At 44.1% G+C, this 20,347-nt stretch overlaps 1 protein-coding gene across 9 annotated transcripts in view; it reads left to right on the top strand.

Moving 5' to 3' along the window:
* LOC117740040 (transcription factor 4-like) overlaps positions 1-20,347 on the top strand; it is a 203,984-nt gene that overhangs the window by 135,079 nt on the left and 48,558 nt on the right. Inside the window, exon 1 of one of the 9 annotated variants that reach the window (XM_034546169.1) lies at positions 7,178-7,639. The exons of the other annotated variants lie outside the window; for them this stretch is intronic. Within the exon in view, the coding sequence (XP_034402060.1) occupies positions 7,571-7,639 (69 nt within the window). The 5' untranslated portion in view covers positions 7,178-7,570. Of the gene's footprint in view, positions 1-7,177; positions 7,640-20,347 lie in introns of those variants that run through there. 9 annotated transcript variants of the gene reach the window in all.

Here is a 20,347-nt window from a genome sequence, read left to right as displayed (position 1 = left end):
TGCCATCTGGTGGCATGGCTCAAACATTAGATTTTTTGGGAAATAATTATCAGTCCCAGGCTCGAAATGTAATATCTGTTCAGCTGAAGGTAAAGTAGAGGGTTTTGGCAGATCATATCATGTGTGTGTCAATGAAAAAATATAAAATATACATACATATCTCACGGTCAGTGGGGTTGAAAGCTCTGAAAAGTCTTTTAGTGTCTTTTTATGTATCGCAGGAGAGTTATACGGATTGAAGGCACGGTGTATGATTACAGCTTGATTGTCAATAAAGCACTATATTTGTTAAATTCACGTTTAATTACCTTGACAGACATATCTCTGGCTGACATCCATGTTTGTTTGGCTTTACAGAAAAACAAAAACACTAAGTCTGATATATGAGCTGGCAGAATACTCCAAATGTACAGGTCGTCATTATGACTCGTTATAAGTAAATTCAATTTACATGTCGGAAACTGGCAATTACTGTAACCCCCATATGACTTACCAAAACTTCAAAGTAACTTCAAAAATATCCTTACGGTGGTGGGACAAAGTTAAACCAAAAAGTTAACCCCCTCTTGCTCCTCATTTATTCTCAATCAACAGGAAGGTGAAACAGGAAGTTGTATGTGTTGCCCCCCCCCCCCCCAACCCCATTTCGTAGCGCTTCCCTCCAATTTGTTGAATTTCTCAAAATGTTCCGTTTGTTAGGCTGAAAAGAAAATCACAGAAAAATCACCATAAGGGCTGCTTTGCATTTTTAATTAAGAAACTAACATATGAATATATTTGCATATTATTGAGTTGCAGATTAAATCATGCATACATAATTAGCGTGCAGCAGCGCTCGTTCATTCGTCCCTCTCTCTCTCTCTCTCTCTCTCTCTCTTTCTGCACTGTGCTTACTGTTTTTTCGGCAAGCTGTGGTTCTGATGGATGCCAGACACACACACACACACACACACACACACACGCACACACACTCGCTCAACACTCAAACACTCACATCACAGACTAACTTACACACCCTCTCCAAACACTTTCGGTACTGTGTGTCTCTCTCTGTCTCAGTTTGTTTTTTTGAGGAAAATTAGCGTCTGATTTTCTCCGTCAGAATTGAGGCCACGTCAGTTATTGTTTATTTTTTTCATCCTGATTACACCGGAGAGAGAATGATGAAATCTGTCTTTATTTCTTCTTTCAGTGTCATTCCTTAAGTCTGTCTGTCTGTCTCTCTGTCTGTCTTTCCATCCATTCATCCATCCATCTGTCGATCCATCCATCATTCCACCTATTCAACCATCCAATCTATCCATCCATCAATCTATCCATCCATCCATCCATCTATCTTTCGTCCGTCTGTCCATTCATCCATCCATCCATCCATCTATCTATCCATCTATCCATCCATGCATCCATCCACCCACCCATCCAGCTATCTACTCATCCATCCATCTATCAATCCATCTATTCAAACATCCATCCATCATAATTGTTTATTTGCCAAGTACGTTGAACAAACAAGGAATTTGACTCTGTTCATCCATCCATCTACCCATCCATCTATCAATCTATCTATCCATCAATATATATGTACATCTATACATCCTTACTTATGACATAGAACCATCAAATATATGGGAAGTTACTTGAAGACTGTAATCAATTACACTTACTCTTCTTATTACTCAAAGGCCAAAGAATGAATGGGCGTTATCAGCTGTTATCAGCCTCATAGATATGGGTTGCAACACCTACTAGTAAGTTCAGAAAGCCGTTATTAGCTATTTACATGAAGACAGTGCCGACCTCCAGTGGCCGTAGTAATAATGATGGCAGCAAAGTAGGAAGCCAGGTGATTAGGTATAAAAAGCGCTACAATAGCGCTGTCTGGGATGGCATTCGGGACGATGGATGGGTCAAACAGACATGATTTTCATCTGGAAGACTGCTGTATGTGCCCTGTAAGGAACCCAAAGTCAATGTTGACTTACTGAACCGTTACTTTATTGTGTTACTGACGTAGAGGTGGCAACTTCCTAATGGCCATCATAAAGCAACTCCTCTGGTTGTATAGACGTCTATGATACATTTACTCTACTTGATTTATTCCCTCGGTAAACATTGTAAACCGAGTTTATGGTCTCAATCTCTAGTTGTAAGTTTTCTTCAATACAGCATGATGTTTCTTTTGTAAATGATGGTCCATTTAGAGTAAAAAGACCATAAAGCAGGGTATGTTTTAGAGTTGGGGCCACCTTGGGATTGACAGGTCGCTACCACGGTTGTTGACCGGTCTGGGAGTTGTCTTGTCTTAACGGTTTCACAATGTGTTATTAGTTCATGAACGTTAACTGTCACATTTTGGTAGTCTATAAATGTCTAACTCAGAGGTTTTTCTTACTTACAAGATTGTGAATGCCAAAAGCCAAGTTGCCGATAGTTTCGAAGACTCAAAGGCTTCAAACCCGTTTACCACAAACCTATGGATGATGTCACAACTGCTACATTCACTTCTTATACACAGCCTGTGATTATTTGTACTTGTGTTTGTCCAAATCACAATCTTTTGCTAAACCTAACCAAGTAGTTTTGTTTTAATCCACAACATTAGGATTCCATTTCACATCGTGGTAGGTGGAGGTTCGACCCATCTGAAGTATTACAATGGGAGGGAGTGTCCTTTTTATCCAGGGATATAAGAACAATGTTTATGAGACAGTAGCTCAGTAGTAATGTCAAAAACGTTCATTAAACTGAAATAATTATTTTCACCCGATATTGTTATTTTGGTGAATGTCTTCACGTTGTATTAGCTACTAGTTTGTGTTCGTGCAACATTCAGCTGGACTGCTGTAGAAAATGTCTGATGATTCTGTGATTTCAAGGCACATTTATTACTTTAATACAACATAACATTTATCCGCGGTGGATCGGAAATACGTCCAATGGCTGAGAGGAAGGTGCGTGATTTTGCTCGCAATCTGCCTCGCAGCACTTACATGTTTCTCTGCTTCAAATGTGTGTGAAAGTGTGTGAACCTTTATGTTCCTCTGTGTGTACGCATGCGTGTCTGTTACCGTGCGTGCATGCGTGCGTGCGTGCGTGCGTGCGTGCGTGCGTGCGTGCGTGCATGCGCGTGGCTGCTCTCGACCCTTCAATCCTGTCAATAACTTTGTTGGTAAATTCAAACCTGCAACATAAAAAGACTCAAATCAAAGGCTCACGATAGGAAGTGGCTGTATGAAGAGAACAAAGTGCGGTTGGGCTGTGTGTGTGTATGTGTGTGTGTGTGTGTGTGTGTGTGTGTGTGTGTGTGTGTGTGTGTGTGAGTGTGTGTGTGTGTGTGTGTGTGTGTGTGTGTGAGTTCCCAGGCCTTCAGGCCAGCACTGATCCATGTGTGTTAGAGAGAGAGAGAAATAAAGAGAGTTATTGCATGAAAAAGAGAAAGGCCAGAAGAAGAGGAAGAATACGGGAAAGAAGGAAAGAAAAAGAAAAAAGGAGAGAAAGACGTGAAGGAAATAAAGACAGATGCTGTGAAAAGAGGAGGAACTCAAGAGACAAAAAGACATTGAGAAAGCCGAGAGCGGGGAGAGAGATTGACAACTGGGCGTCGTAATGGGAAGAAAATCCTGCCAGCGTGAAATCGGGATGAAATGTGAGATTATAATTCAACCAGGGATTAACTGTCATCTCACCACCAGAGAGGAGGAGGAGGAGGAGGAGGAGGAGGAGGAGGAGGAGGAGGAAAACTGGGTGGGTGCATTTTATGGAAGTAGGAAAGACAGGGATAAAGGGAGCTCAGGGTGAAGTGTGAGGAGGGGGAAATACGGGAGAAGCAGGCTGTGGGAAGAAGAAGATGACGAAGAAGAAGAAGAAAGCAAGGTGGGACGGAAGTTGGGGAAAGGAGGGAGTTGGAACTGAAAGACAGGAAGAAGAGGACAAGTGATGGGGTCGAGGATATTGGGAGGAAAGGTGGATTAAGAGGGAGGGGGTATCGTTGAGTGTAGGGAGAAGAGAGGGAGGAAGGGGACGAGAGGGAGCAAGGAGGGAAGGAGAAAGCGGAGGTGAGAAGGCAGGAAGGATGAGAAAGGGATGGAAAGAGGAAAGATCACATGACCTTTGGTGGCTCGTTAAAGCAGAGAGTGGCCGTTGTCCCATTTATGTCTCCGGTCCACCTTCAATAGACACAGAGTTTAGGCTTGGAATATAATATACTACATTAAGGTCAAAGGTCAGCTTGGATGAGAACAGAATTGAACACTTAGCTGAAACTCTCCTCTTTTCTCTTCTCCTCTCCTCTCTTCCCCCTCTACTTTCTCCCTAATTTTCTGTTTACTCCCCTTTCCTTCATTCCTCCTCCCCCCTTTCCTCTCCTCTGCTCTCTCTTCTGTTCTCTTGTCCACCCTCCACGTGACTTCTCACTTCCCTAAATTTCCCCTGTCCTCTCTCTTTCTTATCCCCTCACCTTTTTCCTTTCCTCCTCTCCTCTCCTAATGCTCTCCTTTGAGCTCTCTCTCTCTCTTCCTATCCTCCGCTCTTCATTCGTCTTCATCTCCTCTGCAGGTTTGTTGACCAAGCAAGCATCAGGCAAAATGTTTAAAATGCTGTCTCAGGTTCTTTTCCTCAAACGGGTCACTCTTTTTGGACCCTATTTATCACCCACGCTTTTCTTTCGTCTCTCCCTCCCTCCCTCCCTCGATCTCTCCATCCCTCCATCTCTTCTCCCTTCATGTCCCATGCAGTCTGGTTGGGTACAATGCTGGGAGCCAGCCAGTGCTGCAGACAGATGGTCCACTTATTAGATGTGCATCAGCCCTCCCTCCCCTTCCTGCAGCTCGCTTTTTAATCAAATTAAAGCTGAAAGAAGAGGAAAGAGAGGGAGAACGAGAGAGAGAGAGAGAGAGAGAAAGAGAGAGACGGGTTTGGGAGGTCTATTCGCTCGTTTTGGAGTCTATTATTTGTTTGAATAGGATGAACGATGACGATGTTAATATGAAATTTGGAAGACTGAATCACTGTCACTGGTGGCTGCCTGTATCCCTCTCTCTCTCTCTCTCTCTCCCTCTCTCTCTCTCTTTCTGTCTGTCATGTCATGTATTTTTAAAGGGGAACTCCAAAAATGTATAACATCAGTGTATAGATGACCTGTCTAGAGGAGCTTTGTCATTTAACTGATGACGTCATAGTGAAGGTTATTTTAGCCTGATGGGGTTTTGGAGAACAGACAAAAACATAAAGCCCGCATTACCAACTGAACCTTTTCAATGGACTGTATGTAAGAAGTGTACGTAGTAACTGGGACGTCAGCCATTGGTTTGTGGACCACCGTTTTGAAGCCTTGAGTTTGGCACGTTGGTGAGAGGGTTGATTGAGCTAAGTACAACCAAACACTAACTAAGACATTTTGACCCAACAAAAATGTTACAATAAACTTTCATGAACTGAAAACACACGGTGAAAGGGTTACATTTCTGACACGTAAACCCAGACCCATATCGTACAACGCCTTGGTAGCAACCTGGTAGCAATCACAAGGTGGCGCCGCTCTAAACTGCTTTGTGGTCTATTTGAATGGACCATAATTTACTAAATGAATATCATGCTGTATTGAGTCATTTTATATAGACTTCTATACAACCAGAGGAGTCGCCCCCTGATGGCCAATAGAAAGAATGCAAGTTTAAGGCACTTCAGCATTGGCTTTTCTTTGTGTGCGCACAACTAAAGTGAGTATGAGAGGCCAACGTTGAAGCAGGAAGTCTGTGACTATCCAGAAAAGAAGTGTCTCTTCAGATTCTCGGACACAAAAATGTCAAAGCTTATTGAAAACAAACCTTAGTTGATGCAGTCAGGGACATCACAATCCTTCCCGGCAGACCTGCATGATGTTGTGGTAAATCTCGGGAGTCTGTGCTTCTGGGACTGTACAATCAGACTTACCATGGAGGCTCTTTCGGTATTTTATAGTTTACCTTTAATTTCCAAGACACCATCTGACCAATGAAACTTTGTTTTCATGTTGCAAATATATACAGTTGAACAGCTCCTCACACAAAACTATTGTTTTAGCACAATTTTGATAAAAGGCCACAATAAACCTCCACAGACAGTGGATTCCAGTAACATTGTGTGCCAGAAAGAAAACAAACCAGTCACTCACATCAATAAACTGGAGGTGTTTATGGCGCCTCCTATTGGCCAGTTTGAGTTTGAACATTGCTTCCTTGAATTCATCTCAATATTTGCCTTGAATTTCATCATGACTGCACCTGGGCTCCTTGTGATCTCTCTCATACTGTGTTTAGTTGTACGTTATAGTTAAAATGCCTTTAAAATAGGTACAGATTCTCGAAAAAGTAAATGTTTTAAGGCAGTACCAGAAGAAATGTGAAATGAGGAAACCAGAGGAGAGGGAGGCAGTGAGAATGAAGGGGATGAGAGGAAATGAGGAAGCAAGAAAATAAAGGAGAGGAGGAAATAGGAAATGAGGGAAGGACATATGATAGCGGAAACAAGAGGGGATGGGGACAAGGAGGAATAAGGAGATAAGAAGAAATGGGGAAACAGGAATAGAAAGGAGGAGAGTTATATGAAAGGATGAAACAGGTGAGGAGAGGAGGAAACGAAAGAGGGGGAAAGGGTAAGAGCAAACAAGAGAGGAAAGGAGTAAAAACAGGTGAGGAAACAAGGAAGGATGAAAAGTGAAAAGAGAAAACAGGAGGAAACCCGGAGAGCAAACAGAGGAGGAAGAAGGAGCAAACAAGAAAGGAGAGGAGAAAAAAAAGGAGGGAGGAAACGAGGGAAGAAGAGATGAGGGGAAACAGGAGGGTGCACCCTCCGGAGAAGGAGTGAAGGGACGAGCGAGGAGGAGTAAAAAAGAAGAAAAAAAGAGGAGAGTGTTGAAAGGAGCGCACGCGCGCTGAAAGCAGTGGAAAAAGTGAATATTCGGCTCAGTTCAAAGGCAGGCGACGAACTGCAGCACCACGCGAGAGAGGGAGAGAGAGAGAGAGCGAGAGAAGGGGATGACTTCCAGATTTACTGTGGAAAGTTGAAAGAGTGTCGGCAACCACGCGCGTGTTCGCGAGCGCCTGCCTCTGTGTGTATGCGCGTGTGTTTGTACGTGCGTGAGCTCCGTTTCAACCTCTCTTTCCGTACATTTTCCGCGCGCGCGTGTGTGAAGCAGAGCAGGGGAGAGCGAGACAGAGAGAGTTAGAGAGAAGGGGAGGGGCGCTCCTCTCTCTCTCTCTCTCTCTCTCTCTCTCTCTGCCTACTTTGCATATTCCGCGTGCCTCCGCTCGGCCATATGGGAAAATGCAACTGAAGGAATTGTCGGCGGGGGAAAAAAACCGCGCAGGCAGAGACACGCGAGCGGAGCGGCGAGAGTTCGAGATCACAACAAATCCGAGAAAAGTTGAATCAAGGAGAGGGAGAAGAAGAAAGGTGGCGAAGAAGACGAAAGAAGAAGGGGCGGGGGGAGCCTAATAAACCAAAACAGAGAGAGAGAGAGAGAGAGAGAGAGAGAACAGGGAGAAATAGAAGCGCTTTTTTTTCTCCATCTTTCGGCGGAGGGAGAGGAACGATGTATTGTGCGTACACCATCCCCGGGATGACAGGCAGCTCACTGATGTATTACTACAACGGCAAAGCGGTAAGACAGACACCTCCATCCCTTGTACAGCGTTTCTTTTTTTTCTCCCTCCGCGAGGGTTTGAGAGCGAGGGTGAGAGAGAGAAAGAGGGGAGAGAGAGTGCGTGTGTGTGTGTGTGTGTGTGTGCGCGCGTGCGTGTGTGAGAGAGAGAGTGAATGAGAGAGTGGGAGAGGAGGTGTGAAGGTGAAGTGTGTCGCTTTTTTTTACGTAGCAACTCAACAGCGCGTCGGGTCGCCGCCGCGCGTGAAAGCGCGAACGAACTGTTACTGACTGTGTCGGGGTTTATTTTCTGTATAAAAAAAAAATCACATTTGTGTGTGTCTGTGTGTCTGTGTGTGCGTGTGCGTGTGCGTGGAGCAGGGGAAAGTGACAGTTGCCGCTGTAGTGTCGTATAGCGGCTTAGTGGGAAAAACGGTCGGACACTCTCCTCTGAAATGTGATGAATGTGTGTTTACAGTGTGCGCGTGTTAGAAAAAAATTGTATGACAAAATAGTCCCCAAATATCAAACATTTTTGTCCTATTGCTTTACTGTCTTCCGGATTTTGCGCATATGACGCTTGCAGATTTTTTATATATTTCTCTTTATTTAACCTCTCGCAGATTTATTTATTTGTCTTTATCGCGTATTTCTATATTTCTTTAGGACGTAAATGCAGCAAAAATTACAGCCTCAGTATTGAATAGTTTTGTTGTTGTTGCTCTGAGGCGTAATGACACGTGTAGTTTTCTGGGTTTGTTTGATTGTGTGTTCCATTCAGGGACTATATATATATATATATATTTGTTTTCTTCTTTTTTTAAATGTATTTCTCCCCATCTTAAAATATGTGGCTATTTTTTTTCTGTCGTAATTTTGGCCTGAAATAATATTTTCCATATCTTATTATTAATTACAGGGTTGTATATTTAATATTGCTATCAGTGATGATATCTCATTAATCACGGTATTTTGATCCATTTGAATTATTTTGTGATAACAATATAAATGCAACCATTTGAGGTCTTCCCATACATCAATCTATTAAATACATAGTTTCCTTAATTGCTTTTTTTCTTATTTAAAATATATGAATGAGTGTCTCGGAAATCCTGGAAACGCTGTCTGGATTCAAAGAGAAAAACTTACAAGTATGAAGCTGTCTGACCTCCTATGAACCTGTCTGTCTAACCCCCCACCTGTAAAACACCTCTGGTGCTTTAGAGAAGGGAGGGGGGGGGGGGGGGACACGCTAAAATGATAAAGGGGGGGGCGGATGAATTTCACAGGTTTCATCGCTTAAAAAAATAGCCAAAGCAGGAATGTCTGCAAGTCGCAGGAGTAAATGAAGATGGAAGGCTGGGATTTCCCACAGATCCACCTGTCAGCGAACTGTCCGTCTGCCTTTCTCTTACCCCTGACTCCTAATTGATGCTCCACACCAAGAGGCGAGACAGAGGAGGAGATAGCAGAGGACAGTGGGGGGAAACGACGGCAGGGATAATCATCCCAAAAATAAAAGAATCCAAGGGAATTATATATACAAATTGTTTTATCTTTGTTATCATATTAACAATAATAAACATTTTCTTTTCAAATAAAACATTATATTTCTGATCCAGCACCTTACAGGCCTTGTGAGACGATCTATCAATCAGATGCGAGATGGTAGCTGTGGATATTTGTCTGATAAAATACAATTAAATAACAATAAAAAAACACCAAACAAACATTGATTTATGTTTTCCTTTTTTATAGAGAAAACACACTTTTGGTTTTGTTTTTAACAAATCTACGACCACCATTTTTAAAAGATTCATGAACCTCATTTAATTACGTTTTAATTTCTATTTCCTATTTCTTTAATGCATTTAATCGGCCTTTTATAAATGCCGTATTTTTTCGTAGACCTATATTTAAAAATGCTATAAAAAAAAAAGTGACGATGTTTCCCCTGGACTTAATGGTATCCTCCTTCTCGGTGGTCAACAATAGTCTGCGTTCTGATGTCTGTGTAGCTGATGTGACCTACACAGAGCCTCTGTTCTACGACAGTCGGCCTCTGTCTACCCGCCGCCTGTTGGTTCTCCGGCCTCCATCCGGCCCATCGAGCACTCCGGCCCCTTCGCCGGCGGCTCCGGAGCCTTATGCCCCTTTTTGCAGCCACTCTTTCTCTCTCTCTCTCCACCTGGTACAGTCTGGGGGCCTTCTTTGTATCTCTGCGGCTTCGCTCGGAGCCGGAGCTCCTCAGCACTCCGGTGGTACGGGGGTGGGGTGGGGGGGCCTTCGCCAGTGGCACCGCTTTGTTTGGCGGCTGGATGGCACATTGTGCCCGACGGTCTTGATCTGGTGCCAAGCTCCTTCCATCTTCACTTCACCCCCCCATCCCCCCTTGCCTTGTCTCACTCTGTCTGTCTGTGTCATGGCTTGTTCTCGCCCGTCCACTGACGGGAAGAGAGAAAACGCATCAAATGGGAGAACCGCCGTGATTACAAAGTATGCCTGTTTTGTTTTTCCTTATTCTCATTCCTGTTGATGGCGGCTTTAGTCGGCTGGGTTTCGTGTTGATTCTGTGGCCCGTGTGTGGATGAAGCAGGTCGGCGTGTTACGGAGACTAGAGCGGAGCGAGTGGAAACTGGGGTAGAGTGGTCCAGGGGTTTGAGAGGAAAAAGAAAAGGGACGGAAAGGCTCGGAAAGATTTGCAGCAGCAGCAAGCTGCGGCCCGGCGGGACCAAACAGCGAAGAGGCTGAAATCAGGGACGAGGGGGGGGGGATGCTTTGGTTTGGGGAGAGTGTAGGAGGAGAGAGGAGGAGGAGGAGGGCGCGGGCCGAAGCCAGAGCTTCGGTTAGCGGCTGTCGGCTCGCTAACTTAAGCTCCAGCAGGCTTAATGAGGCAGCGGAGAGCTCGGCTAAAAACAAAAGGCCTCATTTAAAACCGGCCCCGGCCAGCCGGCTATTGTTATGCTAACGCAGCATTTGAATATTCAGCACGTTTTAATTAGGAGGGTCCTGAAGCCGCCTGCCAAAATCCTGCGGTCCTCTCTCAATGTGCAGCTTACAGGAAACACACACTTTAAACACTTTAAAGCGATTATTCTGTCGGTCGGCCATTCAGTCTGCAGCCGCTGCCTCCCTGAGACAAACGCCACTCAAAGTGTGAGAACATTTTAATTCTTCTTCCTTTTATCCTTTTTTTTCTTTTTATTCTCAAGGTTATTTATATACGAACTCCAATTATAGTGGGATAAAAAATAGTTTTTCCTTTTCCGCCTTTTCGAATGAATGTCAAATGAAAATATTCAGGTGGATATGCAGTTGTGGCAAAGGATGCATTCATGAAGCCATTCAAGTAGGTCAAAGGTCAAGGTCAAAATATCCTCATGAAATTCCTGGGTTTGATAAGAAAAATGTATGTTATTTTCTCAGATAAATACTGATTCATATATATATATATATATATATATATATATATATATATATATATATATATATATATATTTATATATTTTTTCTATAGAAATGTAGTGTTCTTTTGTTTTGAATTCTTTTCATGAAATCTTGTTCCATCATGAGAATCAAATCTTACAAAGGTGTGTATTACTGACACCGTTTTCTAATAGAGAGACGGTGTGCGTGTGTGTGTGTGTGTGTTTGGTAGTGTGTTTTTCTTTTTTTCTTCATATCGCCTTTATTTTTTGACATGCTAACACACATTTTTATGTGCACTTTGTTCTGCCAATAAGGAGTTAATACACGGTCAGTGTGTGTGTGTGTGTGTGTGTGTGTGTGTGTGTGTGTGGACATCCTGTGTGCTCAGTAGGCTGGAATTAGAGCACAGCGTGTTATGCAATTATAACTTTATAAATAGACACATTGTGTGTGTGTATTTGTGTGTGTGTGTGCAGGCCTCTATCTCCATCTGCTTAAGTTATTCTGTTTGAACAAAAAAAAAAACGTGTTTGCGTATTTTTTCGCGTCCTTTCTTTGTGTGCGAGGACACACTTTGAGCCGCTGCTATATGAGCGCGCGTGTGAATTTGTAAATGTGTTTGTGTTTCAGCGCTCTCCTTTTCTTCTTTTTTAAAAATTATTATTATAAAATGCAGAAAAAATGCATCTCTGTCTTTGATGAGCGTGTGTTGCGGTTTAATTTAGTGTGTGTTTCTCTCTGCGCACCAGGTTAAGATGACATCACGCCTGTGCAGGTTCACATGTGTGATGTGTGCTTTTGTGTACGTTTGTTTAATAGGCTGTTACCTCTCTTGTTATTAAGATGACAAAAATATATTCATTTACAATGAAAATAATCTGCATTTGTGTGTGTTATCCTCTGCCCTGGAGGATACAAATATGTGTGTTTCTCAGTACTTTCATACACTCTTCTGAACATTTGTTTTGTATATGACGATAAAGACATCCATGTGTGTGTGTGTGTGTGTGTGTGTGTGTGTGTGTGTGTGTCTGCTATCCGGTCCGTTAAAGCCCAACACACCATTTAGGCTTTCACTTAATCCTCCTGTATCAGATTATCTGACATTGATGCCGCTGATATACACACACACTCGCTCACACACACACACACGCACAAACTCCAGCCTTGACCCCCTAGGTCTGTCTTGCGGAGGCGATGCTTTCAAACGCACCTCTGGTCACTGGACTGTTTCTTTGTCGTTAAAGTTTCAATTCAAGTTTCACACAACAGAAAAGCATTCCCAGTTCTGTTCACATACAAGTCAGCTGTTCGTCGGTTATCAAGCTAGAACATCTCTTTTCTGTCAATATATATGGCGGCTTTATCAGAATCCTATCCGACTGTGTAAGAGATCATAAGATATAATGTTGTATTTCTCTGAATTTTTATTTTTTATTAACAGATGAACTGATAAAAAAAAAACTAAACCAACCTACTTGCTGATGAAGAGCAAGAGCCGAGACATGTACTTCTTTTATTAATGAATCAATTAATTAATTATTATTCATTTGTGCGCTTTGCGGACGCGTTATGTTTTCTCGTTCTAATATTCACCAATATTACAGCAGGTCGTTGATGTCATAGCTGTCACAAATCTGAATAGTGGCTCCTGATGGTGAGCTGATGTGTCTGTGATAACGAGGCGTAAAACGACAGTTTTGAATGTTATTAAGCTCCAATGGTAGATTGAGTTTCATCTTTACTGCTTACTTCATATATATGTCACTTTTTAAAATTATTTTTTATGTGTGCTTTTGGGTCAGGGATGGGGGGATAATGCAGCCTCACTCTGTTTCGTGTTAGAACGTGGCTGTGAGATTCAAATGGTGATGTTATTGGTTGTCAGAGATTAAAACAAGGAATGTTTTAATTGTGTTTCTTTTGAGCTTTACATGGGTATAATGGCTTTTCTATAAATTGTTGTGCAATTTTTCTTTTTCTTTCCTTCAGAATTAGTCAAAAGCAAGCCAACCCAGAAGTTAACTTAAAGGGCCAGTGTGCAGGATTTAGCGGTGAGGTTGCAGATTGCAACCGACGGAACTTTCTCCCGCGTGCCAAGGGAGCTACAGTGGCCAGGGAGAAAGGCTCTCTGTTGAGCCGGTGCTTGGTTTGTCCTTTCTGGGCTCCACTGTGTGGATATGAAGGGCTCCTTCTAAGAACAATCTAACAATTGTTATTTAAGAAAATTTGAATTATTTATTTATATTTCATTTCTGCATATAGGGTGCCCTAAATCTGACACAGTGGACCCTTTAAAATAGCTACATGTTTGGACTGTATATATATATATATAGGATTTAAATTCAATGCATATATAATTCAAGATGGACCTCAAAAACAAAATCCATCGATCGGTTAAAAAAAGAGAAAGAATGTATAATGGGATTGAAATGAAGTCCCACTACACAATTCTATATTATACACTGTGGCACCTTCGATCACACAACTGTTACATGTGTCTTATTTATCTGTTGAAATATTTTTATACTTGCTTTGCATAGCAGGGACCTTTCTGACCAGTGATAGTGTGCAACTGTGATTGGTCAAGAAGCCCTGAGATAAACACGGAATCTGCAGGTCTTGTAACAGAGACTGGTCAGTGTATTTTCTCTCTTTCTCTCTCTCTCTCCGTCTTTATAAACCCTTCGGCTTCAATGTGCGAGGTCGCAGCTGTCCAAATGTAAATGAATATCAACACACACACATAGTTGAACAGTGAGTCATCCATGCGTGTGTGTGTGTGTGTGTGTGTGTGTGTGTGTGTGTGTGTGTGTGTGTGTGTGTACGTGTGTCTGTGTCCCATGAGGGGAAGTGGACTGTAGCAGAGCAGAATGGGTCAGCGTTCTTTGGCTAGATGTGTATTATTTCCACCCTGACCTGTCCCTGGGAGGAGAAGCTCTCTGTCTCTGAGGTCGCAGGTTTGATTCCCGGTGTCGTACTAAGCGCCTGCCAGCCCGATGGAACCACTGAGCATCCGGGCCAGCTGGCAGACCGGGACGGGCTGCAGCGAGCGGTAGATGTTTGGGTTTAGCTCGTTTGATGCAGACATCACAGGACCGTACCGTACACGTGTGCACAGATCCACTGTGTTTAGTGTTTGTAGCGAAGCGCTACGTCGGTTCAGTGTCACTGAGTGTGACCTGCTGATTGGCTTAATCCGTTTAGCTCGTTAGCACATCTGATTAGCACGTAAAGCATGTGTAAAGCTAATGCTACTTCACATAGATGGTCACTATTCGTCAGATGTTGCCTTTTTGCTACATGAGGCTAGCAGAAGCTAATGCTGGCCTCAACTGCAAGGTGCTTGTGTGCAGAGGGCGGGGGCGACTCAGAAGAAGAGACCAGCGGGGCAGCAACCTGAGATGGTACCCACCCGTCTTCCACAGTGGTCCCTCCCCGCGCCTAATTTTGAGAGCGTTAGCATAATTTAGCCACGCGGCTTATGGCAGTTCCACGCTAGCTCCGCGTCTTTTTCATGAGCACCGGAGGTCGCCGTTTGGTGGGGACGCGGTCCTGCACCAGGTGTGAACTGACGCACGTGGATCACCGGAGATGCACGTTAGCGCCAGACCTACACAGGGCGATGACAGTAGATTGTGATGAATTCACTCTGCCAGTCGTACTGCCATTTTGGCTTTGGCTTTGGTTTGATTAAATGGTCAAATAAATGGAAAACATCAAAACTAACTGTGACATTGAGGGAGCTATACATCTACATTCTACTGTGCGGATGCTTTGGCGATCCGGCCGCTGTCGTTAGACTCAGCTACATTATCTGGAGGGTCAGTATTATGTGAAGAAAGTGATTCATGGAACTTACCATGTGACACTCCCGATTGTACTGGAAGAAATAAGGATGTGTTTGCGGCACACAGGATTTAACGCTTTGGTTCCAGCTGCAATTTCATAAAAAAACATATGAAAAGACCAGCTGGGTTTAAAACAAAAAAAAAATGTATTCAATGTCCTGTACAGTTGTAAAACACTGCTTGTATTACATTATCACTTCAGCTCTTCTATATCTTTTCTTGGTGTGCTGGGATCGCCTGTCAGCACGCGGCCCTTCTGTAGTTTCTGGCGTATTCGGTTTCTCTGCTAGCGTAGCTGCCTCCCCTCTTCCTGTCACTGTTAGCTAACAGTGGTGATTGTCGGTGGATGATTTTTGGGGTGTTTTTCCACGTGTCTTCCTACATAAGTGCTAAAGCCTTTTCTCATAAGCACAAGCTTCACAGCAAAAGGCAAAAGACAAGCTTAAGTAACTTAACGTGTCCTTTGGGAAGGGAATGAAGTTTGGGTGGGTGTCTGTGTACTGTTTGTATACTGTATGACAACACTCTAAACCACTGCTGACACAATTGTTCACAATAGAGTCCCGCTACACACGCACAAACACACACATAAGCACACACACACACTCAACAAAACGACAGCAGCCCCATTTTCCACTTTGATAATAATAAGACTTGGTAGGTTTTGTGTGTGTGTGAGTGTGTGTGTGTGTGCGTGTGTGTGTGTGTGTGTGTGTTTGTGTGTGTGTGTTTAGTGGTTCAGTCATGCTGTGGTGAGCTGTTAGGGAGACTGCATGGACTGGCTGATTAACGGCGGACAGCTGTCACCCTTTAAACAACAGGGCGACGACGGCAGCGCAACGACGCGGCAACAACACAACGTAACGCAGCGGGTGCGGCGGCACGTTTGGGCTCGAACAGCTCGCGCACCCTATTGTTAGCGGTTTGGCCGTCAGGTGGCGGTGACAGTTTATGTAAAGAGCACAGAATGCAGAGTTCAGTCGAAGAGGCGGAGGAGTGTGTTATTTTGAGTCGGTGTGCAGTGCCTTTAGGTGTGCGAGGATTGCCACCCCAACCACTGCAGTGTTGGTGCCTCACTCCATGTTACACCCACCAGGTGGCAACCTTTCGGGTCTGAAAAGTGAAGCCAATGCAGAAGTGTCTTAAATGTGTATTCTCACTACTGACCACCAGGGGACGACTCTTCGTCTGGTTGTATAGAAGTCTATGAGCAAAGGACTCTCTTGTAAAACATTGTAAACATAAGTCTCAATCTCTAGTTTCAAGTCTTCTTCAATACAGAATGATGTTCAAATAGACTGTAAAGCATGCTTTAGGGCGGGGCTACAAGATGATTGACCGGTCCCTACCAGACCGTTGTTTGGTCTGGGAGTTGTCCATGTTTGTAACCCTTTTGGTGTGTTTTCAGTGAATGCAGGCTAATTGTAATATTTTAGCCTAAAAATTCAGTTGTACTGCCACCTTCTCGTGCCACAAAACAAGATGGTGACGTCCAAAATTCCAAACTCGAGGCTTCAAAACAGTGTCTCTATCCATCTATTTATCTTTCACCAAAAAAAAAGAAAGATTGTGCACGTGATCAAACATCTGGCCGACATGAACGCTGTCTGTTTTCACTCTCCGGCCAGCTAGATTTGTTTTATGCTGCTGTTTGTACTCAAATGCATCTCCAGCCAACAGCATCGCTCTCTCACTGACACATACACACACGCGCACACACGCGCACACACACACACACACACACACACACACAGACACACAAACACACGCACACACACACACACACACACACAGACACACAAACACACACACACACACAAACACACACCATCAATAGCCATGATGATAGATGCTAGCCAGCTTCCATATAGCGCTCATGTTCAACAAAGGGGCCATACCTGGCCATAGGAAGGGAGGAAGAAAGGAATAACAAATAAAAACTGAAAAGACTGAGCCAAAGATGACAGAGAGGAATAAAGGAACCAGCGTAATGAGAGAACAAAAAGAAAAGAATCCTGCATCTCTGGAGTGCTGAAGTAATCAGCTCTTTGATCTGGCTCCTTTATTATTCCAGTGTGGGCCAAATAATGTAGTCCTGATTGTGTTGCTGGCAACCGAGCGAACCTCCATATGTTGACTATTAGAGGCTCGCACAGGCTGCGTCTCCACACTGCCGCTGAAAAACGGTTTCTTCTGTGGTAGTTTTTGAGTGCGGGGGGGTCACAGGTTCAGGCCGAGACAGGGGATTAGGATTTGGATTAATTAATCTGATCGCTGAAAGGGTGTACGATCTGAAGGGATTCTGAAAGGATGTTAAAAATGCGGCGTACTGTATCACCGAACATGCATGTGGTTCTACGTTGCCTCGAATGTCGCCGATGTAGTTACCGTTGTAGCCGTTGAGTCGGTGCACACAGGAGGCTGAAACTCTAATCTTTACTAACGTTTTTGTGGATCACCGAGCTGATCGGTATCGTATGTCCAGAGGAGCCTTCCGCTCCATTTGAACCGGTTCAGGTGGTGGTGGTGGGGGGATTTACACTGGCAGGCTCCTGGAACAACCTCTGAAGCCGTAATGTCTCCGAGGAAATGAGCGACCAGGCACTCCGCGTCCCCTGGCTTCTATTTACTGATTTAATGTTGCCCCCCCCCCCCCCCCCCGCACTTTTTTACATCCGCTCTATTTTTATTCTTCTGGAATTTGAACTGCGATCAAACAGAAGTAAAGTGTTTAAAACTGGTGAATTGAGATAAAGCGTTTGCTAAAAAAAAGGACGCACAAATTTAGATCAGATGATGTGAAACTCAGCTAAAGTGAAAGAGCTCGGTTCGCCTTTGTATCTCCGTCCCGCGTCATTTTATTGCGTTTAATCCTTTTCCGTGTTCGAGCCACCTTAATTTGATTTGAACGTACTTTTTATGTTTGGCTGGAGCTTGACATGCCGAGATATTATCCTCCGTGATTCCTTCAGCAAACATTCCCCCGTGGTTAGTTTATCTTTTGTAGGTGAGCATGAGGAAACATTCGAGTGAAGCACTTTTTTCTGGCCTCGACCTCTAGAAAATGTATTTGTGTCGACACCGTCAATCTGAAATACCTTTGAACTGGATCTGCATGGACGTGGTGGGGTGGTGGGAAGATGGTATGAAGAGATCCGGTGATGTAACGCTAATGGCTGCACGACCCTTTCTCAACGGGAAGAGGTCAAGGGTTAAAATCCCCACATGCCAAAATGAGGGAGATGAAGGATTAAGTGTGTTAATGTATGTCGGTGTGTTTAGTGCTTGAGTGATCTCTCTCTCTCTCTCTCTGTTACTGTATTAGTTTTTACTGTAGAAATGAGAGGGTAAAAACACACACAGCAGAACAGGTGTATTTTACAGATTTTAAAGCATACTCTCATTCTAATTTACGGTCTACTTATTACTGATGGTAAGTTTAGTGTTATGTTATAAAGTACAGTTTACTTATATCTAATAAACAATAGTTTCTTTTATCATTTTGATCTGATAACTATAATTTCATGTAATCCAGTAAATGACAATATCTGATTCTCAGACTCAAAGTATTTAAAACTGGACTCAGCAGGTGAACCGTGTTCATTTCCTGCGGCAGCCATCTTAGTGTTTGGTTTGCTTCGGGTTGGTGCGCGTGTCGGATGCTCTGGTTGCCGTGTTATGATGTCGTGGTGAATGAGACCCGGGCGCCCCGTCGCCTGCTTGCATCACCGTGGCAACGGGATAACTGACCCAGCATCCCACCAGCAGCTCGCTGCTCTCCACACTCTCTGTCTGCACCCTCTTCAATAATTAACATGCCACGGCAGCCATCTTAGCTTTTTTTGGCTCGGTTTCGGTGCCTGCCGGCACGTTGCCTCGGCAACGGGGGTCCCTGCGACCCAGTGCTCCGGTGACGCCGGCTGTGTTGTAACACTCCCAACTTTTTGAGTTCAGAATCCATAAATGTGATTTGAATGTCGTGTCAGCCACCTTAAAGAAGGTGAGACGGGGGAAGACAAGATAGTGTGTACACACATAAACACACACAGAAACACACTCTCTCACACACACACACACACACACACACACACACACACATTAGAGCCATCCAAAATGTACCCACAATTTTGATCACAAAACAATCCTAATTTAGGAGTTTCTTGTTTAAAGCAGCTCAGCTGGCCGGGCATCCTGTGTGTCATCACATTGATTTATTTACTCAGGGTTGTGTTTATTTGTGAAGCTCCGTTTGGGAGATCGGGTTGAGTGTGGACGGCCGCCCAGGCAACAAAAGATCAAACGGGAAGATGAAATGCCGAATAAAAACAGCATCGAGAAATTGCTCCCAATGAATGAATAGACCCCTTGAGGAGCTTATGCTATTCATCTCAGGTGAAATCAATGTCCAGATTAATATAAACAGAGATAACAATTAATCAGCAATAACAAAAAAATGTAAACAAATATCGTCCTCTTAATAAATAAGAATAAAATGTTCCTCTCTGAACACACTTGCTGCCTCCTACTCTCTTGTTCTCACCCCGACAGCTTGGCTGCCGCAGAGAGCAGAGGTCCCATTGGCCGCGTGCCCTGCAACGGGCGTTTTGATTGGCTTCCGGGCCGGCTGCCACCGCGCCATCTGAGTGTGTGTGTGTGTGAGTGTGTGTGTGTGTGTGTGTCGAGTGAGTCCGTCATCGCGAACAATAGAAATGGCTGTCCGTTCGCTCTCCGCGTCTCCCTCCCTCTGTGTTCGTCTCTTCTTTCGGGTGTTCTTTCCTCTTCCGTGTCTTCTGCACACGCCGACTACCAGCGGGCAATGTTCTATTCAACTTTGTGGTAGTGTGCTGAAGTGCTCTCTGAAGTCAAACTTGGCTCCCAACCCGGGGTCAGGGCTCACTGGAGTTGTTTATTTCCAAAGAGGAGTCCTTTGCATGTGCTGATCCATGTGTTGTGAACGTGGGCTTTGGGTAATTACTGCAATCGGAGAGCACGGTGGTGAATGAACCCAAAACGCATTGAGGACGGACTGTGATCCACCTCAGAGGTAGTCAAGGACGCATCGTTTTCAATACACACAAAGTATTATGCAAAGCTATGGCTGTCCCGAGTATAACTCCTTTTGGTAATAAATAAAAAACACATATTCAAAGCTTTTGCCAGGTTCAACCAGCAGCAAGAACCAGATCAAGGGCCTCTAGAACGACACATAGAGGCGTCTTCTGGTCGTTCGTCCGTCTTTCCAAAGCAGATGGGGGTTAAGTGCCCAAGGGCTTCTCAGTCACAGTGATGAGCTCGAGGTGGCCGTTGCTCACGAGGTAGAGCCAGGCTGTCCAGTCCCCACCCAATGCAAAGATGTTGTCGTTCAACGTAAACCTGATTTGCAAAAAAACTACAATGCCAACAACCTACAATGCCAACAATGCAACCGGGCTGCAGTGCGTGATGAAAA

Source organism: Cyclopterus lumpus, chromosome 12 (genome assembly GCF_009769545.1).
Source record: "Cyclopterus lumpus isolate fCycLum1 chromosome 12, fCycLum1.pri, whole genome shotgun sequence".
Taxonomy (NCBI): Eukaryota; Metazoa; Chordata; class Actinopteri; order Perciformes; family Cyclopteridae; genus Cyclopterus; species Cyclopterus lumpus.
The sequence above is the reverse complement of the archived record's forward strand: the minus strand, read 5'-3'. Positions and strand labels throughout refer to the sequence as shown.